The 24,836-nt window shown below is 41.6% G+C and overlaps 2 protein-coding genes across 5 annotated transcripts in view; one reads left to right on the plus strand and one right to left on the minus strand.

Annotated features, from left to right (window-relative positions):
- Positions 1-908: 908 nt before the first annotated feature.
- On the minus strand, positions 909-12,192 carry ube2d2 (ubiquitin-conjugating enzyme E2D 2 (UBC4/5 homolog, yeast)). The gene is made up of 7 exons (XM_070962654.1): positions 11,934-12,192; positions 10,010-10,073; positions 5,583-5,614; positions 5,163-5,240; positions 4,881-4,986; positions 4,401-4,494; positions 909-2,191 (listed from the first exon to the last, which is right to left on the minus strand). Exons 1-7 carry the CDS (start codon positions 11,955-11,957, stop codon positions 2,146-2,148), a joined length of 444 nt encoding a protein of 147 aa, XP_070818755.1. The 5' UTR covers positions 11,958-12,192; the 3' UTR covers positions 909-2,145.
- Positions 12,193-16,688: 4,496 nt separating this feature from the next.
- Positions 16,689-24,836, plus strand: part of LOC139330924 (protein phosphatase 3 catalytic subunit alpha-like) — a 32,383-nt gene continuing 24,235 nt past the window's right edge. For 2 of the 4 annotated variants that reach the window (XM_070962154.1, XM_070962156.1), the window contains exon 1: positions 16,689-17,206. In XM_070962154.1, coding sequence (XP_070818255.1) covers positions 17,164-17,206 — 43 coding nt within the window. In that variant the 5' untranslated portion in view covers positions 16,689-17,163. Of the gene's footprint in view, positions 17,207-17,639; positions 17,796-24,836 lie in introns of those variants that run through there. The other 2 variants (XM_070962155.1, XM_070962157.1) reach the window with 1 other exon arrangement.

Raw genomic sequence — 24,836 nt, forward strand, 5'->3', positions numbered from 1 at the left:
TAAATAATAACAATAATAATTAGAACGTCACATTTCTTTCACCTCCATGTCCCAGTTGATGTTGTAATATGATCAGCTGATCCGTTCATTAGCTGTTATATGTCATAGTTGTGTGCTGCTTTGCGTTATCATTTATTTTTTGTATTAGTTGTGTTATACTGCACGCTGGGGCAGGACATGATCCCAAAGGTTTCCAGTGGAGGATTATCATCTTGATGGCTGTTAGCTTTGGTGAGTCCATTTCCCTTTCAGGATGGTGTTTCTCTTGAACGAAGTAAATAGGATGAGTCAAAACAACCCTTTGTGGGTTTCTTTTTTAAACACATATTAACAGAAAAACAATCCGTGTGACTGTTGAGCTGCCAAACGTTAATATAAAACACAGAATCGTCCTGAGTTGAAGTTTAACGCACTGAAATGAATTTACAGAAAAACACCAGAGGGCGACAGAACGACCTCCCACCATGGAGAAAAAAATAAAACAAACAAACAAACAAACAAATGCTGGAATTTAAAGAGCAATGTCCGAAGGTTTCTAAGTACAGTACATTTAATGAAACGCATTTTATTATTCTGTCAATGCTTTTTTAAAAACCGTATATTTGAGGTTTAGTTTGTCACTCACAGGAGAAAGCACAAGCAGCAGACAGAAAACACGAGCTATCTGCAACACACTTCTAAATTCATTCTGCACATTTTTGCTGAAATATTCCACAATATCAACAAGGAATTTAGCTGCAGCCATTTAACTGTCAAGCAAGTGTTATCATGCGGTACTCGCAGGTATTTTTCACCCCGTCAAAGTCCTGTAAAACTGGGTCATGAATGTGACCCGGCTTCACATTTCCCTTTCCCACCTCTGTCCGTCCTCCAAAAAGGGCCCGAGAATGAGTCAAACACAGGAGTCATGGGTTTTTATTACACAGTTTAATCAACACACAAAGCTCAACGAGCCTCTCAGGTAATTCAATATACAGAGGTTTTGTGCAAGAAGAGTGGGTTCTCCTCGCACCCAGAGCCCAAGCCAGTCCCATTGCCATTTAAGATGTTAGCCTCTAATTTAACAATAGCAAAAAACAAAAAAGAAAAGAAAAAAAAAAAGCAACCTAAAGAGTTATGGGGAGGGGGGGATAAAAACACAGGTTAAACTAAGAAAAATAAATTGCTTAAATACCTGGTCCAGAACCTCCACTTTGTGAATAAAGTAAAGTTGGTGGTAGTGGTGGGGGTGACATGGGGTTACATTTGTGCGTGCATGTGTGTCTATGTGTGTACAAAGAGGTCAACTTGGGTAAGGTGGGGTGGGAGGAGGGGGTCAGGAGGAGGTGTGGGGATAAATTCATATCCTTTCATAGACTCCAAAAGAAGACCAAAATAGGCCATGTGCATTTTTTTCTGTTCACATAGCCTGTAATGATTTCTTTTACGTATTTATTGTATAAAATACAGAGTGCCCTTCGACTCGCGTGCAAACACTGCTTTCTTGAATTGTCACCTCTACAGATGGATATTATAAGGACAACAAAACAAGAAAGAATGTAGAGTGTAAAAATCCCTCCATCTTATTGTCTCCCACCCCCCTAAAAATGAGGAAAATAAAGAAATAAGGTCCCCTCAAAGTTTTACAGATGTTCAAAGGAATGCTTTTAGTGATTGACGTCTGGGGAAGGTGGGTGGGGATGCAGGCGTGTGTGTGTGGGGGGGGGGGGGGGGGGGGGGGGGGGGGGGCAACCTGCATGGCGATAAAATGTAACGGAATACAGAGGATAGGAGATGGGGTCAGAGGTCACAAGGGAGGGAGGCAGTGGAAAAGGAGCAGGGGGATATGGGTTTACCATTGCAAGTTGACAATATGTACACTGGAGGGTGGGCAGGTGAGCTGAGAGGCGGGGGGGGGGGGGGGGGGGTGAAACAGGGGGAGGGGAAGGAGAGGGGGAGAATGTGGGAGGTGGGCCAGAGGGAGTTTTTACAGGTACTCTGGTGAAGGGGAGGCGTGGCTCAAAGAAAGCACTCCAATGGAAACCAACAAGATCTTGTTTTAAACTTTTCATTTGTTTGAATGGTTTTTTGTTTGTTTTCTCTTTACGTCTGAAGCTCCCCTAACCTTATGTCGTAGAGGTGGTTGGCCATGATTCTACCCCAACACTACATTGCATACTTTTGTGTCCATTCCCGAGCTATTTTGTTGTACCTGCAAACAAGCAGAGACAAAGACAGAGAGGGAGTTGTTAGTTGTTTGTAAAAGCCAACATTTTCTAAAAAAAAATCTGTAGGGCAGTTCAATACATTAGTTTGCATGTGGACAACCTAGATTCTCAACAACTGGGACGCTGTGTAAAAACATAATTAAAAACAGAATGCAATCATATGCAAAGGGACTGTGTTCACAAAGTGGTGAATCTCACTCAATCCTCGCTTGTGAACGACTGAGTCTTTCATGGATGCCCCTTTCATACCCAATCATGATACTGTCACCTGTTACCAATCAAACAGCTGTTTTTGGAGTCTTTTGTTGCTCCTGTCCCAATTTAGGACAAGCATGTCATTACAAAAATCAATGAAGTTGATGAGGCCAAACATTAAATATATTGTCTGTGCTGTTTCATATAAATGTTTCATGTCAAAAAGGATTCGCAAATGACCTCATTCTGATTCATTCATGTTTACACAGCGTCTCAACTTTTTTTTTGGCATCAGGGGTTGTGCATTCTAAGTTTTGCTGCCATCCTCGAAGCAGCAGAGACGCCAGCTGGCTGGCACTCTGCAAGGGCACATACAGTTCTGCCATCTTGCACCAAAATTCAGCAGGTTTGTTTTTATTTCCTCTTCCCACTGCAGGAAACTGCCTGGAGTCAATGCTGCTGGCCAATCAGTAACTGGAGGAAATGTGCTGTGTGAAGCACAAATAGGACACAACTAAAACGACAGCCATTCTCACTGTGCTGATTATGTTTATTAAGGTTGTTGGTGTGTGAAACTTTGTACCAGGAGATAACCACATGTGACAAAGAGGTAAAAGAGTTAATGTAGGTTTAGATTTCCTTATTTCTTTCCATCATATTCTGTGAGTGGAGAGGTGTACATAATCTGCTGCAGAAAATCCTTTGGGAGTCCTGCATCATTGACAAACAGCATCATACTGAACACAGTCAAAATAGATATTAAACACCAAATAGTACACTTCAATAAAATTCAACAAAAAAATTCTTCTAGGGGGACGTTAATTAGAGCTGATAGATGATTCAAATCACTGCCATTCACTGTGATGCAAACAGAGGACAGGACTTTGAACAAGGTCCACACTGCTTATTTCTCCAACTGTGTGGAAAAGTGACATCGTACGTCAACCCTGTGAATTAAACGAGACTCACAGATAAAACCTGACTCTCATGTAGGAGTTCACTGTGGGGCTCTGCGGGTGAGCTGGTCTGTCAGTGGAGGCTGTGCATAATGTGTTTGTCATAACTGTAAGTGAGGTGTATTGAAAAATTAATGTCAATAAGTAATAAAGTAATAATAACAATCTGTAATAATGCTTATATAAAAACAAAAAATATTATCGATAAGACAAAGCATGAATCTCAATCACATGAAAAACTGAAGGGCTTTTACGGGATTATTTTATCAATGTATCACATTTTTGTGTATTTGCATTTAAAGCAAGCACGACGATCCGTTTCAAGGAGCCCATTCTTGATATTAAATTTTTCTAGTAAAAAATAACACATTGAGGTGCAAATCAAGTGTCAACAAGTGTACGGTTGCATTTCTCTCACACAGCCAGATGGATTAATGACGCCAAACACAAAGTTATCTGGTAACAAATGTTTCTACAAGAAATGTAAAAATGATCATCTGTAGTATTGGTTGATTCCTCAAGTTGCTCTGTGTGAGGGAAACCAGACTCACTGCCTAAATGGAGCTTGACCAGACTAAAATGTTCAGAAACTGTAAAGCACAGTAGACACTGCTCACACTGTGCGGATGAACTGATCGAGCCAACATGGCTGCTCACACTGGACATAGATATGGAATCCCTGGTCAGACAAAGACGGACAACGGCAGTGTTACTGCAATTCTACTATAAAGAGAAAGCGAGAAGAAAACCTCAGCGTCAGATGGCTGGAAAACGTCGACACTATGGTCTGTCTGGTCTGACATGGACCAGAAAACCATCCTCTGAAATTACGCTGCAGATCCCACAACAGACTGAAACACCACTAACCTCTTTTACCCAAAAAAAGGCTTTTCCAAACAGGGACATTTCATATAAACTATTTATTGTTATAATACATGCATTGTTATCTTGACTCGAAGTGACCTCTATTGAATATGACAATTTGGTCATTGGAAACAAATCAGAATACACCCAAATGACTGAGGAAAAAAGAGAAACTCACTTTTCCCTGTCCGTCTTGTAGATGCGGGCGATCTCGGGTACTAAGGGGTCATCCGGGTTTGGGTCGCACAGCAGAGAGCAGATGGACAGGAGGACTGGAATGGAGGTTAAGAGTCAACCAAACAGTACTCACAGATAAAAACAGAAACAGAAATTTTTGCTTTGGATGACCCTCAGGTGCAAGATAGGTATTTGTCAGAAATTAAAGAGGAATAATGATGTGCTTTAGGGACACATTTGTGAACATGTTCAGTAAAATGCAGCACTACACGAAGGGCTAAAGCTGACACTTACAGAGTCAGACACAGTTTAATTCAAGGACCTCTGCATGAGAAATATTGTGATGTATGACTTGTGTGATGCATTTCCCAACCAATGTGCTGCCCCTGTTCCTTCATCCTTATCGTCCTGTTATTAAGACAGATGCATCTGGAAGCACATGTGCAGTTAAAAGCCTGAAGGCCAGTAAGAATCAGCCTACCTTTGGAGATGGTGAGAGCTGGAGACCACTGTGATCGCAGAATGTCAAGACAAATGCTGCCGTTGCTGTTGATATTTGGGTGGTAGATTCTTGTGGTAAATGCAACCTGAAAACAGATGGGGAGGAAAGTTATGTGGGGGGTTAGAAGGGGGGGGCAGGTGAGACGAACAACAGGAAACTAAATGATGTAAAGCTGTGGTATGTTTTAGCAGGCAAGAGGCACTTTAGGTGACTCACGCATGCTGCTTCTTTGTGTGCTTGTGTACGCCACAGTCTGCTTACCTTTGGCGGTTTGAAGGGGTAGTCTGTGGGGAAGTGTATGGTCAAGAAGAAAACCCCGCTCTGGTAAGGACTGTCATTCTATGGCAGGGAGAAAGACACCCGTTCATGACAAGTGAACACATACAAAATGGAATGTAAAATTAAAGACTACTTCTGCTGTCAACCAAAAACACTGGCTTACTGAAGGTTGACCTTCTCTGTGTCTAAATTGATTAGGAAAGCAGTAAGTTCAGTTTACTTAGCCCTATCAGATACTGTATTGTTAAGCTGTTTGAAGAGCATAATTCAAAGTCAAGAGTTCAGGTCTTGAGAGTAAAAACAAAATGACGACAAGACCATTCCGTCACCATGTGTGTGAATATTAATTCCCAGTGAAAACTAAAGCAGTGCGCTTGACGCTGTGGCCAAGAGAATACTTACGGGTCCCATTATTGTGGCTTGCCAGTGAAACACTGAAACAAAAACCAGAGAGATTGGTTATGAAACACTGAGAAACACAATGTGTGGCTGACAAGTGTTAGAAATAAATAATGCCACATGAAGTGTGCATGTTTATTTGTACAGTTGAATAACAGGCTCTTACATAAAGTGTCACTATTCTCGGAAACAGGTTTTTCTAAATTGTGAATGGTAAAGGGGTCATACAATGGCAGTAGACATTTATATTCAAAAATGCTCTTTATATGAACAATATCAAAGGTATTTGCTTAAGATGACATTGCAAGCAAGGTATAACTCTAAAAAAAGCTGGGATAACACAAATTATGATGCATCCTGTTGAGGTCAGAGGATAAATGTCACACTGAAAAAGTAAACCACAACTGTGTGTCATAAGGAACACTTTGTTGTAGTGTGTAGAACAGTGGTTTATTTGATGTTGGATGGCAGGAAGCTTCATGCACAGATCAGCGTCGCTGTTATTAACTTTTCCCACACTGCACACATGCACACTAAAGATGCATAAATATGTTTACTGTAACACCACTGAAATACAAAGCACAAATGAAACAATACAATCTTAATTGAATTAATTAAGAGACTAATGAATTCCAAATTGTCAGAATTCTGAGATACTTCCTCTTCCCAATGCCTGTGCACTGGAAAGACCTAATCCCTGGACACACGCTCGAGAGAACGCGTGCCTGCTTTGATTGTTCTCATGCAAGACATTTTAAAAGGCATAAAGAAAAGGCTTTTCAAATATGGCTGCACATTTTATCAAACTTATTCCAAGCAAGGACGTTGACAGCACTCATATGGTTAAACGTTTGTTGGTAACGCGACTGAAACACAGAACAGCTGTGTTTGAGACAGCTTACAAACAAGTCCTGCATCCCCTCAAGCTAGCGCAAGCATATTTGTTGCCCTCCGGTCAGGTCTACTGTTCAAATGTGCGTGATCAAATGTGAACACAACAGTCTGTTTTTCCTGGAATAGATATACCTACATTAAAAACCTATTTTTTCAAACATAAATATTCACAGGTTTCGTCTATTTAGAGCATGTCAGACTGATTTCTTGTATACAATGAAATGTATGTTGATGCCCTGATGATGCATGAATACATGGTCCAACCTGCATATGTCACAAACCTCAAGCATGAGACAGTGGTGTGGGTGTTGGTCCCTTGTGGGACTCAGGTGCTTAAATAGCGACAAGCAGCAGCTCACTCCTTTACAAGCAGCCACAGCAAGTTCATGTCAACCTCTGTAGACTACCACTATGTCATATAATCTGTATAACAACCTTATGTTAACAAATCAATGTATGTACACGTGACATTAGATTTTTGCTTTCTTTTTCTTCAAATAATGGACTGATAATCATAGTGGCAGTGTTTTTCATGTGGAGGAATGAACTCTTGCCACTGCACTAACCAATCAGAATGGGTTAAAATTGAGTTAAAGACCCAGTAGAAGGCAGAACAACTGCCACCCAGCTCTCACTTGGCAAAACTTATCTATGTATAAACCGAGTTTCACAATCTCCAAAATGTATCAGTTCCAGAAGTGTCACCACAGAGAAAGAAGTGGTCACATCATACTTAACACAAGATCCTGATGTCATCAAAATATAATTTTAATGTTTTGTTGCTACTGAAAAGCAAAGCATGGACTATCAAATGTTCACAAGAAACAACAGATTGAGCCAATATTTAACAACCAGACTACAGGTAACAACAGGTAATCATTATGCCTACATTAGGTGAGTGGTAACACATCTGTGTTACCTTCACTGCTATTATGTTAATAGCAGCACATTGCCTTTCTTCAGACAGAGACGATCCGGCTCTCAGTGTGGACTGTGGACATGGTCAATACAAGTGCTCATGTTTGGGTTTCTTATCATATAAAAAAAAACTGTAATGCACCTGTCAGTATAAACATCAGCTCATTGATGGTCGTTTGTTGTGGATCACCAGAGCAGAACAACCCTTGTACAAATATCCATAAATGTAATTTGAAAACAATACAACATGAGTTCAAGATAAAATACTATATGCTGGTCAGTAATCGCTCCTTGTCTGTGCATTGCATCATTAGTAAAATTTTTAAATCTTGCAGCCTTTTCTAGTCCTGTTACAGATAATTGCGCAGACACATACAAGGGGCTGACAATATCCATAACACTGATATTCTTTCCTCTCTATATGCAGTAAGAGAGGGGCCGATAAGTGAAGCTGCGAGATTTTAAAATATAGATTCACCTATAAATGTAACATCACACCACAACGCCAGAATTTGGATCCAAGACCTCTCTGACAGGGTCCCAAGTTAAATGATCAGGTGTTTTTTAAAAAGGTGGGGATACTGTACTGAATCGCATTAGATTGTACAGGTGTTGGTGATATTGTGCACATCTCTGCACATACAAACATATTCAGCAAACATAACCTACACCATCAAACTACTATGGTGTGCTTACAAAACAATGGAAAAACAAGAATATAAACTTACACAACACACACATCACATGAACTATGTTACAAGCAGAACATATTTCTATTGATATTTTTTATTTCCTGCAATGTAAGAGTGGTAAATAATCCTGATCAAATGACACACAGTGTGCAAACAAGTTTCTACTGCATGTGGCTGTTGTGTGTATAGTAAGGTAGCTGATGACAATATGTTACTGTAAGTGGCATCCTGCAGTGATCCACATACTCATACTATCAGTAACTGGCCAACATGCTGCATGTACAAAGGGTGACTGGTGCCCACCTCATCAAATTTAGCCAAACTGATTATTTGCTGTAAGGCTGCTCAGAGAAATGTTTGTCTAACAGTAATATGGCTCCATAAATTATCTTATCAGTTTATTTAGGTCAACCAGGAAGCTCTGATACCTTTATGGAATGTCACCCATTGAATATCAGTTAGGATTAATCATCGGTGCTGTTGCCTCTATATAATCTGCAATTCTAGCACTTTAAAAGGATAAAAACAAACAAACAATAAACACACCACCACACAGTCCATCAACAGGATGTGAAATATTTGCTGTGAGTCAGCAAACACACCAGTTCACCTGATAAGTAAATGTCCATCACTAACGGTCAAAGTGTGTCCTAAAAAAGTGACTAGAAACAAATATAAAAGTTCTGAGAGTCTGAATTTACTGTCCGCTTTGACATGCTGACAACAGTATGTAATATGTGAATTCAAACTTAAAGTCACAAACATCATGGAGATGGACAATGAACTTTAAAAGCTGTTGATCAGTGAATGAGACAAAGGGTGCTGAAGCAAGAGCTTTGAACTGCAAGTAGCATGAGACATTCTCATAGAGAGACCACAGGCTTCACTGGATTGTACACAACTGAATTTGACATTATTCTACATTTGAGCTATATGTTCAAGCTGATTTTTTTTAAAATGATAATAGTTTGAGATCCTCAACTAATTTAGAAGCTACCTGGTCATTTTTTAAACTGCACCCCCTTTTGGATGGTGTCAAAAACGATGTTAAGAGGCAATGAATAAATTCATTCAAACAGTCTGTTAATTTCTATATAACATGACCGTTGCTGATAATAGCAGTTGACACTAATAAAAAAAAACTCACCATCATTGTCTTGTTTTAACTAACAACAATTCAATATTTCCATGGAAATATATATATATGAATGTATGAAATTTCAATTAACAAAAAAACTTACTTCACAAATGTATTAAAATGTATTTTTGGATCAGTCTTTATAGGGTGTAGAAACTGAGGGAGATAATAAAAAAAAAAAATTCTAGTCCCCAAAGAATAAAATACTAGCCAGAGGAGAATTCCGCTTATATGAGCCTCGAAAGAAAAAGAGAAACTGACATGTAGCAATAGAGCGGAGAATATTATGGTTTTCTAATGAACCAGTATTTTCACAAGAGGCAGTCCAGGTATTTCCTGGATCTGCTTGCTCAAAAAACAGGAGCACTTCCTTAATTAAGCTATATGCACTGAACCCCACACATCAAAAGCCAGCACCTTTGCTGATAGCTGTATTTTCCTTTCCAAATTTGAAGATGTAGGCTTGAAAACACTGCATGTGTTTCAGTTGCAGTCTGTGGTCACAGAAAAATTGTGGACATTTTTCAACACCCAAATTTTAACACAATAATTATAAAATGAACCTGGAGACAGTTCATATGCACCTTACAGGTGAAAGTCTAAATCAAATTAGAATTTAACACATTCTTTTAGTGTAATTTCTAGGTATTTTGAGCAATAAATGTCAATTTCAGAGGGCTGACTTCTTTCTTAAACAATGTGGCCAGAATTGGGGCAGGGTGAACAATTCTGATCCCCCTGTCGCACAAATCTCCCAGGACAGGTGTTGGTTTAGATGATGGACTTACTGTCATCGCCTACTGGTCCTGCAGAACACTGGGCTGGTGGGTCCCGTGCCAAGTCATTCAATTCCTGAGACAAACAAATGACAAGTCAATTAATCAGATCCTGCTGTATGGTGCAGTTTTTCAAGTATCTCCATAAACAATAACATACACAACAGAAATAATAATAGCTTAAGTGGAACTGTCAGCAGAAAAACATCACAACACACAAAATTCCTGGAGAAAGAAATGTACTCATCTGACACCTTTTAAAAATGTATTTTCTTGGTTTTTACCATTTACCAAAACCATTTTACAGACCCAGAATAAGACCTCTGTGTAGTTAAATCACTGTTTGTAAACAGATCCGATGGCGGCTGCCCCTGTTTATGTTACAAAGTCTTACTGCAATAGTAACAAGTCAAAAAGCAATTCGTACTGACACAAAACAACAGCAGCACCGTGAGCTTTGATTACTGGAGTGACCGCTATTACGTAATAGCATTTCTCCGGGCACAACAGGTAGTACATGTGACAGCCAAAGTGAGATCACGACGATACGACAACAGAGGTTTTACTACAACCAAGACCGCTTGGTAATCTGGATATAACGTTAAGCTAGCTGTGTGTAGCTCAGTGTAACGGTATGGTGCAAACGTTAGCTTCGCCCTTAATACAAGGTGCTCAGGTTCGACAACCGCACAGGATGCCAAGTGACAGAAACATTATGCTAGCTGGTCAGCAACACTGAGACATGGGTTAACATTACTGGAGGAATGACCAGCAAAAAGACAAAACAAACCATTCAGCTACATTCATCAGACGGTCTAATAACGATCTGCAGCTCGCCTGCTGTCAGCAACATGGCATCAAAGGCGAACAACGCGTGGGGCCTGTTTTTACCACAGCGACCCACTGCTAACATTACCATTAGCATTTCCATACATATATATAATGCTCGTTTGTCGAGTACAAACACGCATAATGTCAAATCCAAACAATAACACGACTATTATATCGTGATTACGTAAAATATCCAATCTAACGTACAGCTTGTGCTTTACGAAGACAATACAATGTAAAAATAGACAGATGCTCCGTTACCTTGGGGTACATGCATCCTTTAGTTATCGCTGGGTTGTTGCCGTTCTATCTAAATTCATACATATTCGAATATTCCGAAATTTAACTACTCGGAACTCAAGGAAATAGCAAATCGATTGATGAAATAAGCGCAAGTGTCCTCTTAAAGTAAGCTAACGCTGCCGCTAGCTCGACAACTTATCTGTCAAATCAAGGAGTGAGTTGAGCAAACTGAGGCAACTGCAACAAATAATGTTATCTGTCTTCACCGCCGTATTTGGGAAGTGCTAGAAAGCTACGCCATAGCACAAAACACTGACGACTGTAAACCAGTGCTTCTGCACTGTAAAGATATAACGTTACTGTAGTAAGCTAGCTTGATCAGAAGAACCCTTTAATGTTAGCTTATCCGAGTTAGCCAACCACCGGGACAGATAACGTTAGCCAGAAACAGCTAACACACCGCTAATATCATTAACTAGTAGCCGGTATAGCTAGCATTCCATTATACCCAGCATTAGTGAAAATAATACTTCTAAAAGAGAAATGTCGACGGAAAGTCTATGTGACACACCGTAATCAAGAATAGCTAACGTAACGGCTACTTGTGAGTCTAACGGTCCATTTGGCCCATTGGTAGCAGCGCTGGTGAGCACGGACAGGCGGCGCATTGCTGCTCTCACTGTCGTCACTCGCTATTCACAGACCGTTAGCTGGTAGTGGAAACCAAGCCTGAGTTATGTATTCAATATTTTTAAATTGTTCTCAGTTTAGTAATCTCGACAACAAACATCAGATGAGCAACACTGGAACTACATCCCTAACGAAACTGCGAAATCCCGGGCCTCGTCGTTCACTTCCTTACCTTGTGAATTCTTTTCAGAGCCATTGTTGTGCTAGCGGTTCTGTCAGGGAAAACGTGCAATTAAAATGGCGATTGATGTCACTGTCCGTTGGTAATACTACGACTTAGTTATCATAGAACACCGTGACTGTACACTCAATTTACTGATCGCTAACACAAGGAACCACCGATAAAATTTCGAGGCGAAACTGAAATATAGAAGGGGTAGAACCGCGGTCCTTCCTCCTACTGCAGCGGCTACCAAATCACTGCGGCCTGTGTTCTGCCAGCAGCAACAACGACAACACATCCGAAATCAACTCATCACAATAAAGCCTCATCGCTATTAATGTAAATGACGAGAACAGTCATTTTACACAAAACCTCACAACTTAAATGTACAAATGATCCTGCTTAGTTCTATTTTATCCCTACCTTGTAAGTTAAAGTGCACCCGTTTAAGAAAAAGAAAATGCATGCCCTCAAAATCAGTCACATTCTACAATTAATCTTTCTGTGTGCAGCCAACGAGGGGTGTACAGTAACTATAGGCTACTCAAAAAAGCTGCATTGACGATAATGTCGATTAATTTTTAAGTAGTAATAGAAAATGCATAACTGGTGAAAAATGCCAATTGCACAATTTTGGGAACTCAAAGTGACATCTTGAAATAGCTGGTTTCCCCTAACCAAAAGTCCAAACACACGTTTTCAATTTGTAATGATAAATACAAAATAGATGGAAGCAGCAAATCCGAGAAGCTGGACAAGGTCATGTTTGGCACTTTTTTTTGGAAAAATACTTAAACAGTTAGCCGATTATGTAAATTGTTGCTGAGTAATTTTGTCGACTAATTCGACTAAATGTTTCAGATCTACATATTTTGAGGACACTACATAATGTGAAATTAAATTAGTCTGTATTGCCTACGGACAAACTTCACTATACTTGCAAACCGTCACAAAAACCTGTCACATCAGCATCGTCCCCTTATTCTGAAGGCCAGCCGCCAGAATCGGAAATCTTATTGTTGGAACGCATCGCTCACTGCGATAGCGCTATAAAGCCTTCCGCCGACATGAGCACGTAAAGGGCTCACGGTGCACGCTGGCGACGTAGTGCTGCAACTGGCGTCATTGTGGTTCAGAGCATGCGGCGGTACGACTGTGTTCACATGGCCGGGACGGAGCCAAAATGTCTACCCAGCACGTATTTTGCATGAGGTAAACTCCAGGGAACCTGTGCTAAAATGGTTTATTTACAGCAGTTACAATGTAATTCACATATTTACAGAAGGTGGAATGGTTATGGCTACAAATGTCCTAATCAGTTGGCTATATTTATCGATATAATACAAATTTTCGGGGGTTTTGTGATACAGATGAAGTGCACTCGGCGTTTGCTCAGCGCGGAGTGATATGACTATTACGACTGGTCTGGAGATTGTGGGCACAGGGCACATTGTAGGTATTCCACGCGTGAGATACATTTACAGCCTCTATTTGTATGGTTTGGGTACATTAATATATATGATTTTTTTTTTAAACTATTCTTAAAGTGTATGTTACTGGGTGTTATGTTCGTGTACTATAAAATGCTCAGTTTTTCGTTTGAAGGTTTTAAATAGGGCCAAGGGATGGCCACCAGGCTGTTTCAGGTAAAGGTGTAGCTACCGAGTACGATTAAGCGTGGGCGTTTCATTGTAAGTGAAAACAGATGTTTCAACGTCTAACCCTGACTGCTAATAACCTCAGCATATGTCACAAGCAAAACAAAGTTGAATCACCTACTTTATTAACAGTGATGGGAAAGCAAACAAGTCACTGCAATAAGAACTTCCTCCGACACACAAAATAACGCATTTTCCAAACAGGAATAATGAGGACATAATGGATTGCGTCAATACCAATGACAAAAATAAATGTTTTTTTCAGTAAGAAAGTGAGTATTTGTCATATACATTTGACATTACAGTTATGTACTTAGCAGAACGTATATGCATTTCATAATAAATTAACTTGAATTAATAATAAGATGTAAAAATAATTGAGTCCCTATATTTTCAAGCAAATATTGGAGCCCACTGAGTAAACCATCCCTAAAGAATACCAGAATTAAGGTAGACAAATCCCATCTATGATTTTTGATCAGTCCTGTGGAGCATGGTTGGCTGCAGACGCTGCTCACAAAGAGATCAATTTACTCCTTTCACTGGATGTACAGTGGCATCTGTCACTGGTTATTATGCAGTAGGTATATTGTACTATAAAAGGCCTACTGTGAACCAATAGACTGTGCCTTACCTCCCTTCAACAACACATAAGTCAGGGTTGGATTTAAGGCCCTAAGAATGTCTTCATCTGTCATAATTGCTCTCTCTGGACAGTCAAAGCAAAAAATAAATAAATAAAACTATTGTGAACAGGCATATATTTAAAGACTGGTATGAGTCATATTCTTAATAGAATTAAAACTTCAGAGAACTTCAGTTTCAAATGTTTCCCCATACAGACTTTCCAAGACTGTTAAGAGCATTAAAGGATCATGTCCACAGCATTGGTTTAACACGTGGGTATCAGCAAACATACATGCCCTTTTTCATCATGTCTTTGAACAGCATATAAACAGCATGTGGCAAAACCCCTTGCCTCCAGTTTCCCCTCATTTTCTTCCAACTGTTTCTCCTCCAGCACACAACCAAATGATTTAGAAAAAACTTTCAACAGCATTGTCACAAAAACTGAAAGTTAAAAAACATATACCCCAAAGAATTAAATACACATACCTCATAGATATTATACTATTTATATTCAAGCATGACCCAGTTTTTCATTCATATTTCCCAATATCATTGTGTCTTAGAAAAAGATTAAATGGTGCCCAGATTTCATCATGACTCTCAGAGTGTTATTTTTTCCAATCCCATGCAATGTGTTTTATTTTTCATCCAGACCCTGGCCTGTTTATCTGAACACCTTTTTCCCAGTTAAGAGCAAAATGCGCTTTTGCTTGTAATATGTCTGCAAACAATCTTTTGCTCTCAAATTAAGATCCAGAGGGTAAAAGTGAAATTAAAATTACATTTATACGCATAAATACATAGAATGCCTATTTGAAATGTTCACATAGTGGATCGAACAGTTAAATAGTTAAGAGTAGGACATTACAGTTTGCACATTCCTCTGTTATTACACTGTTTGCCCATAAATGCTTTAAACTGTAATAGCGTTTAGTTTTGAGTTACAGCCTAAACTCATGTAACAAAAACGTTCTGTTCCTTCGTAATTAGACTTGTCATAGCAGGAAATTCAGAATCAAGTGTATATGTCACGACAGTGAGTAAAAATGTGGACCTGGAACAGGCATATAAAAATGGAATGCAGCCTTGGTTAATGTTAGCATGCTGTCCTGCTGTCACATGTCAAAATATCTGCTGGGCAAGTAGGACAACAGTAATTGTAGTTTGTAGCATTGTTTGAGTTTGATGATGATGAACTAAAACCTAAATTCAATTCATTTATTTCTAACAATTGCATGGATCTGTGGGTTAAAAGTACACATAAATTAATGTCTGTTATTGACTGTGAGGGATGGGAACCAGGAGATGAAGAAATGCACAATACTCTCAAAGAAGGGCCAAATTCCTGTTCTCTGAGTTTAATGCCAACGCAGCATGCAAATTTTACATGCTGACATTAGCATGTTTTAATATTAGCATTAAAGCCTCTCATGTAAGAATTGTTGTTTTACATTTTACACTTCAATTCTGATGGTCCTGCTTTGGACAGCAGCAGTGACAACTGGAGCAGCATATAGGCTGCAGTATGTCACTTCTCAGCCCATTATCTCAGTGTCCTTGGGTCACATCTCTGTGGGGGTAGGGGTTGTGGCACACAATGGTGTCTGCTGCAGTGTGGGGCAGTGGGGCATTTCTTTTTTTCACAGACAGTAGTGAGATGCAAGGGTTGGGCTTTCAGTGGGGACCTTTCTTGGATGTCATCTAAACCCTCGAGCCAGGGGCCGCCTCCTCATTGTTCTTTATGATACCACCATTGGGAGTCACAAAAGTCTGAAATTTTCAAATCCTGCATGTAAGTGCAGCTGCGCATAGGTGCAGCTGATGCTCATAAACATCATGTAGATGTGGTAAATGTCATTTGTGCTTTAGAAAAATGCCAGATGAGCTGAATCTGACAGTCGACTGCTGAGCTGGACAAACTGTTTCGAGACCCTCAGTAAGGACAATATAACCATTCCTTTGGGGCCCCCTTCTGGCCAGACTGTACATTTTTTGAGGACCAGCAATTTAGCTTTCTGGTGTAATGAGCATTACAGCACCACAGCTTGCTTTTGTTAACATTATGCCTGTCTTGTTGGAAACAACATACATTTATATCACTATTCATCAATCATATGTTAACACATGATGTGTTTTGAGGCCGTTCTGTCACGCAGATCAATGTTCTGTCCAATTCACCCAAAAGACATTTGATCAAGTCCTTCATCGCCCTGAGCCTTTGGTTTCTTCCACATCCTGCTTTATAAAAGAAACCACTATCCTATAGGCCCACGTGATCCTCTGTCAAATAGCCTACTGTACAGTTTCACGCGCACGTGCACGCATCCACGCACAAACCCACACTCCACAGAGCTGTTGTTAGGGGGGGAAGCCCCGTAATCAATGCCTCCACAGGATGGCAGTATGAGGCTGAGTGTGCGTATGTGTGTGCGTCCCCGCGTGTGCGTGAATCTGCGTGGGAGTTCCTTCTTTCGCCATTCCGGGGTGTTGCCAGCTGCACGGCACCGCTTGCAGAGGCGTCCTGGAGAGGTAGAGCCTGCGCGTCTCTTCTCTCTCCAAGACGTCTCTTCGCCCTCTAACCTCCAGAGTCTCCCCCGCCCCCCCAGTCCCTGCTCCGCCACCGCTACACCAGCACCCCCACGCCCCCGTCTCAAAAAAAAAAAAAAGAAGAAAGAAAAAAAAAATTGGGATCCAAGCATGCCACAACAGCAGCTAGGTATCCGCCTATCCTCCCCCAAAGTCACCGCAGGCGCAGCACCAGGCTTCCCCCGTCCGAGAGAGCACGGAGACTCCACCGAGTGATGCCACTGCTGCAGCAAGAAAAGCACCCAGCAACCGCGCATATTCTCGACGCCCGCCGGAGGACCCGACACCACAGTCTCGGCCCTTGACAGAAGAGAGAGCCCCCCCCTCCCCACCCCCCTCGGCTCCGTTCACGTCCCGACTCCAGGATGTCCGACAGCAACGCAAGTCCCGCCGACCGGGTGATCAAATGTAGGCATGCCAAATCCTGCACGGCCAGTGAGAGCTACCTCTGTGCCAATAATTCTGCTATGACTTATCGTTTGCTTTCTGTTTGCATCCCTGTGGTTGCACCAGTGTCTCTCATTCGCACGTTCTTTTGCTTTGAGTCCGACCCTTTTTATTATCATGCCACCTTATAATAAAAGCAGCCCATTTGACTGGCGAGTCACCGTGCATGTGCCTCTGAACCTTTTAGGGGAGGGAGGTGGGGATGGGGGGCGGGGGTATCCAGTACGATACGCCATAATCAGGGTCTTCCCTCGTTATTCTATTAGAATTCACCCCCTCACCGAGGCATTACCCCATTTTTTAACGGGGGGGATGTCTCTTCCTCTATGTATAGCCAAAGCTATTGTGCGACACCCTGTGCTGCATGAGCTCCATTTACGCGCTCCACTCCTAGCGGTGGTTTCGTGTTACTGAATAATACCCTACAGAGAGAGACACAACCGTGAGAGTGCGAGAGAGGAAAAAGCAGGGAGGGAGAGAGGGAGATGAGCATCTTGTTCCAATGAAACATCAAGCGGAGTGACGATGACAGCGAAAGGCAGACATAAAGGTAAATAAGTGTTACGCATAACCTGCGGTCTTTGGTGTTGTGGTTCTGCTGTAGATGTGGATGGTGTCACGGGATGATGTTGCATGTAAGCAACGATGTAAGGAGAAGAGGAGGGGGGCGGGGGAGAGGGAGGGTAAGATGCTATGGGGGACTTGTCACTCGGAGACTCAAGGATTTTTGAGCTTTCTGTCTTAGTGTTCATGTACTGTGTCTCGAGTTGCACGTCTTGGTGCCCCAGTGTTGGATGTGTCGACTACCTCTATGGGGTGGCCTACATTTGCGATCTAGTTGTATTTTTCGCCAAATCTGAGCCAAAGTCAGGTAATCGAATGGTTCAGATGGCAGGTAGGCTGGCAACTTTGCCAGGCCGAGTGCGCATCTCCATACCCGCGAGTTTGGTTTTAATTCCATAGGCCTGTGAGATGAAATCAGCTCGATGTTCGCTGATGTGGCGTTTAGAAGCCACGAGTGCACAAGATGGATTTAGGAGTCGTTTTAAGTCGACGTTTGCTCAGTAAGGCCTGAATGTCAGCCGGTGATTGTGCGTCTCCCGTGCGTATCGTTCCCCCACGTCTCCGTAAAGGTCTCCCTGGCTTCCCCCTCTTGTTTCCCTGAGTCTCAAATCGGAGACAAATTGAGTTCAGGGATGCTGCGCTGCGTATCCGACCCTGTTACCCGACGATGCTTATGCATACCGTCCTAATGGTGTAATTGCATCAATGGATTATGGAATATTTAATGTGTTTATGAGAGTGTCTGTTTCTGCTTTACGCGTGGGCGGCTATAGGGGAGGCGAGGAGGGGCTCCGCTCGGGTTATGATCCGCGGAGCTTGCACAGATTGTCGTGTCTGTCGGGTCACAACAAGGCTGGCATGGCAGCGGCGCTTCCACGCACGCAGCCCGTCACATGCGACGGTGCCTGCCTTGCTGTCTCTCCCACTGGCTCCCCTTAATAAACTCTCAAGGTCTCTCTGCCGGAAGAAGCGGAGCTGACAGTTGGATGCGTCGCTCGGGCATGCCCCGGTATTCCGTGCGTGCGTCGTGCTCGGAAGGGGGTGGGGTGGGCTGGGGGCTTCTTGCAGTTTTTGCACGTAAGACTTAAGAACTGCATGTGCATATGCCTACAGTATGGCTGTGCCTGTACGTGTGCAGCTGCATGGATGCAGTTGTGCAGGGGCGTTGGGAGGAGATCTGGATCCCATGAAAAAAAAAAAAAAAACTGCATCCAAAATGAACATCTACCCCCAGCCCATGCATTAGTTACAGGGCTTTACCCTGACATTAGCAGCATGCATGTGTATTTTTACATCTTCATTTCTGTTTGCATGTGTGTTGTAATGCAGCTGGGCCACCAGAGCTCAGCTGTCTCAACACTGGAACAATCTAAGTGGGCTACATCCTCATGCATCATCCATCATCATCAACAACAACAACAACAACAACACACACATACACGTAAATGCACCCTCTCAAACAAACATGAAGCAAAACAGCACAGCAATTCATCAGTCAGGTGAGTGTGATTTAGTGTGTGCAGTCAGAGAGACGTCACTTCTGGCACACGGACTAAGCTGCTGTGCCTGGTAGTTCCCCACGTTATGGATTTTAGTGATTTTCAGCAGAGAGAAGCACACTGAGATGGAGCCAAAGGACAAAGCATACCTAGAGGAATGGACAGAGAGGCAAAGTGTGGGGGCGAGGTGAGGGAGAGAGGGAAGGAGAGAATGTGACAAGGCCATGGAGGAGGTGAAGCAGTTGGAATGAGAGAGAGAGAGAGAGAGAGAGAGAGTAGTGTTTCACACTGTTGAGTGGCAGGACAGCATCCTCTGACTTAACCAATGGACTTCTCACACCCTTTTTGATTCACTTATCATGCAAACCCATCTGTGTGTGTGTGTGTGTGTGTGTGTGTGTGTGTGTGTGTGTGTGTGTGTGTGTGTGTGTGTGTGTGTGTGTGTGTGTGTGCACGCCTGTGAAAATCAAACAGGCTTCAAAGCCAAAATGTGAGAATGTGACTCTTACTTAAAAGTTTAGTTTAATAACTTTTAAGTAGTCTTTGCCAAATATTGTCTCATGAATTGTACATAGTAAAGCAGACTGGAGCGGACAAGATTTTTTAGAAACACAGCATAAGTTCTGTCACTACTACCTCATGCCACATGAATCCTCATTATCATTAGTAACTCAGAGACATCATGCTGTCAGTCTCCTTGCACCAGTGCTAAACAGCAAGGAATTTGGGATGTTCAAAATTTAGACTATTTGCTAAAGGACTACTGCATCAGTACTACCAGAAAATAGAAATGCGTAAACCATACATACCTGGAGGCTGGTACAGAATGTCCCAGACTCCTGGGGTGAGGGTCAGACATGGTGCGGTACAGACTCACTGAACAAGATCAGCACTCACAGCGAGTAGTGAAAAGCTTGACTGACAAAAAACAAAAGACCGTATGAAAGATCAGTTGAATGTGTGAAATGTGTAACACTGCCTGTGGTCACCCCTTTAGCAGTGAGCAGCCATGGCAGAGGTATTTAGATCATTTACTGAAGTAAAAGTACTAATACTACACTGTAAAACTACTTCATTACGAGTAAAAGTCCTGCTTTCAAAATATTACTTAAATGAAAGTGTGTGAGTATTCTCAGCAAAATATATTTAAATAGTAGCTTTAAAGTATTCATTATGCAGTAAAACTGTTCCTGTCGCGGATGTTTTTGGATTAATATACTGCTGCATTAATGTGTATGTTGTGTTTTACTGCTGTGGATTTTTAAGACTAACTACTCTTTATATTGTGAAGTAGTTTCCTTTATAGCAATACATCATATTCTATAAGATCATCTCATGTTTGTGGTGTGGCTGTCTTGTCAGAACCATGTAACTCGAATAAGTCAACTTTTCATGAGCTTTGTGACAATATATTTTCTCTGACCCAAGAGGGTTTTTAAATAGTTTATTTTGCTAATGAAGGAGAATATTCTCAACGCATAAAGGAGCACTTTAGCTTTCAGTTTAGCAGAAATAATCCAAATCACCAACTGTAGGGGAGTGAAACGTACAGTATTTGCTATTTGGACATAGTGGAGTAAAAGTATAAAGCTACATAAAATGGAAATACTCAAAGTACTTGGAATTTGTGCTGAAGTATAGTACCTGAGTAAATGTGCTTAGTTACATTCCACCACTGTCAGTGAAAATATGGTGAAGCATAGTGAGTAAGATTGTTTTGTGTATTAATCAGTGTAAAACCTGGAGAGTGGGCTGGAAGCATGTGATACTGCCGGCCTAATGCTTAATTCGTAAACACGAAAATATGAGCATGATGCAAATTAGGGATGAAGTGTAATGCATCACTACCAGTGCACAGCTTCTGTCTTGAAGAGTTGTTTCTTCTTTTTTTTTTTTGTCATGGCAGAGGCACAGCTATGATTGATAAACATTAATGATGGCTGCATTCCATATACTGTATCAGCTAGTTTCTGGGTCCTGGTATTGAGCATGTTGGTCCACTGTCAGGGCTTACTGGGACACTTACAGAGCTTAGAGCTTGCTTATTGTGGAACAGGTCTATTAACATTGTTAACATAAAAATACCAAGCATTTCATGGTCTCATACATGGAAGGACTAGCTTGTTTTTCATATTGTTGTAAATCAAATACTTGACAACACGCATCACAGTGGGTTTGGGTAAGTTATGATGGACATCTGTTGGAATATTTAACATTATACATTAAATATTTAAGCAATGCTGGAAAAAAAATCAGAAGTAAAGAACATGAAATGAATAGCCATAGATGTCACACTGTTCACTGGATGCAGCAGAAGGTGGAGAAACCAGTTGAAACAGATACAAGCTTGCTTGATTAGATAGTTTTCCATTTTATGTGAATGTGGGTGGACAAAATATCACAAATATCTTTCAATATATTGCATTCCAGTAACTATTTTCATGGTGGATATTTTGATATGTCGAACACAGGTGTGACTAACAGCATTAACCTGTGTTCCACTTAGCCGTTCCTGTGGCGGCCCCTTGTAATGGCCATGCTAGCTCATTGACATGGCCCACTGGTTCACCCAAATGGAAAAGGTACATCATTAATGTTATTAGTTCCAGCTGTACCTCTCCAACTCTGACAAGTTGTATTGTGTGAGAAAGGTCTATAGAAGCTCAGAAATGACAATGGAGTTGAAGCAACACCTTTCTGACACCATGCCAACAAAAAGTGAACATTATAAGCATCATAAAGATGGACTTTATTGCATCTAATTTCATAGGTGTGCCTAAATAAATCTGTAAATTCACTGAATGATTACTGTGTTGGCACTTGAATGATCACTTAGCCTTGAGTATAGAAACACTCATATAAACTACGCCTCAGTGCATATTTTTCCCACTGCCTAAGGAATGAAAATAAACATGTTAGTATTTCAGGAGAGTTTAAAACTAGAAAACCATCCGGCTTCAGTTGCACAATTGTCACTTTCAGGATACTGCCTGTCATATGATTACTCAGCACACTGTATGCGTGCTTGCATAATACAGGGCAGAGCTACACAGAAATAATCTTGCTGCCAAATGCCATATATCAGGTAGGGTGCCAATGCACTAAACAGTCTGATAATGTAGTTTAGAAAGAGCAAAAACAGTAAGTGTGTTGTTAAAACCCCTTGTTGAAACTCGAGGCCTCGCTTCGAGAAAGCAATCCCTATAAAGAAGTAAGGTGCAAAGGTGGTATTTATCGTTTGTAAGTCGAGACCTTTTAAACATATCAATGAATGTGTGCAGAGTATTCACCAAAGCTGAGTGGAGCCATATCCAGTACGCACACATGCATGTATTCATGCATGCACAACCACAACCACACACACACACACACACACACACACACACACACACACACACACACACACACACACACACACACACACACACACACACACACACACACACACACACACACACACACCACCTCTGGCAAGGCTTGGGGCACACTGGGCATATTTCCTTTTAGTATAACATGCTGTCCCATTCCCTCATGGTTCCCTTAGAGCCGTGTGTGTGTGTGTGTGTGTGTGTGTGTGTGTGTGTGTGTGTGTGTGTGTGTGTGTGTATGTGTTGGATTTTGGTGTTATCCTTATGAGCCATGGGTCCCACCTTGACAGGTCTCTGTGCGTGTGCCCTGTGGGGAGGGTGGCAGGGCAAGGGCTATTTATAGAGGAGGTACTCCAGAGAGAGAGAGAGAGAGAGAGAGAGAGAGAGAGAGAGAGAGAGAGAGAGAGAGAGAGAGAGAGAGAGAGAGAGAGAGAGAGAGAGAGAGAGAGAGAGAGAGAGAGAGAGAGAGAGAGAGATTGTCTAATGAGGACAGGCTGTTAGGGGATGGGCCGTTGTTTCTGTTTGCGTGTGTGTGCGTGTGTCTGTGTGTCTGTGTGCACACAGATGGTCCTTCATGTGTGTACTGTGCATTAATTGAATGACTTCAAACGCATCTTTGGTTGTCCCCCCCACCACCACCTTCAAAGACCCGTGGATCTGTGTTAGCTGATCTGGGTCAAAGATGGCAGATAAACACATATACACACACACACACACACACACACACACACACACACACACACACACACACACACACACAATATGCATGTGAACAGTTGTATGTCTCAGCTCTCATACACCCTAATTTTTGCTTTCCCTCTCTTCTCATTCGCTGCTCTCATTCTTTCATCCCTCAGTTTCTCCCTCTTTCATTTATTCATGCAGAGACAGGCATCGGGATGAACAGATCTTCGGAGATGTGTGTGTGTGATCACTTTAAATGAGGTCCTGTAGAGGGCAATACATCTAACATACAAATACACACACACATGCACACACATAGGCATGCCATCAGTTCTGGTCGATGTCACTGGATGAACACCAGACAGTTACAGTCTGGGCAGGCACAGTATTGCACTGTAATGGCTGAATCCAGGCTGCATGTAGTACATACTGTATGTGCTTCTGTAATTAGTTTTTATGAACCATTTTTACTGTGTGATTATTGTTAAACGTCTGGCATATTTATTGCTCAGCAGCACAGATGATTTCCCTTTCTTTTCAATGATCTGACAATCAGTTTACTGGAGCACAAATGTGTGCTGTTTGATACCTATTTAGTCATATTTTGCAACATTTGGTGGACAGACACAAATGAGGACAGATGGATCATGGGTGACTTCTACAGTCATTTCTGCAATCTGTCTGTTCTCACTTGCTGTCACTTCCTCCATCCTGCAGCAGCCCCTCTCATTGTGAATGGTGTCCCTGTGTTATTAAAAGTGATGAAATATCACCATAATTAACTTTAGCCATTAGGGAGGATGCACACAATAACAAGATGATTCTGATCAGATTCTGCTCCAGTTATGCTATTAGGCCAGCCCAAACAAATTTAGGAGATTTGGTTGAAAGCTATGTCATAGATTTTCTCTCAGGCTCCCCCCTCACTGTGCTGTGATGTGGAGATTTTTGGCTGAGCTGGCAGCTTTGGCCCTTAATAAATTCCACACTGGGGAGTTCAGCCATGGAGAGTGGGCCAGAAGACAAAAGCGGTACAAAGTGCATCGGGAAGAAGCTAAAAATGCTTTCACTTCACGCTCATCTTACACCCCTTGGTCTAGCTCACCTCACACACATGCCACATGTCAGGTGATTGGTTGCTTTAGTGAAAATCCTACATTTTTTTTCACTCCACTTACCTGCACTTCAGACAGTGGAGTTCACTGTGTTCATCATCTGTACTCAGACAAGGGACAGTTCAGACTGGACTGTCAGAAAGCTGAGCTCCCTTACAAGGTTGAAGCATTTGGCAGAATTACCTAGTGTTAAAATGCCTTAGAGCAGCATTCAAGAGAAATACTATCCACCATCACTCTTCTCAAGAACTGTGACATTTATGTTCTGATCTTACTGTATGTCAAGATAAGACCATCTTTACATTGTGGAGGATAAATGATGTGCAACTCATCCTGACACCATTTCATCACTCTTTAGCAT

This window comes from Chaetodon trifascialis, chromosome 5 (genome assembly GCF_039877785.1).
Source record: "Chaetodon trifascialis isolate fChaTrf1 chromosome 5, fChaTrf1.hap1, whole genome shotgun sequence".
Classification (NCBI taxonomy): domain Eukaryota; kingdom Metazoa; phylum Chordata; class Actinopteri; order Chaetodontiformes; family Chaetodontidae; genus Chaetodon; species Chaetodon trifascialis.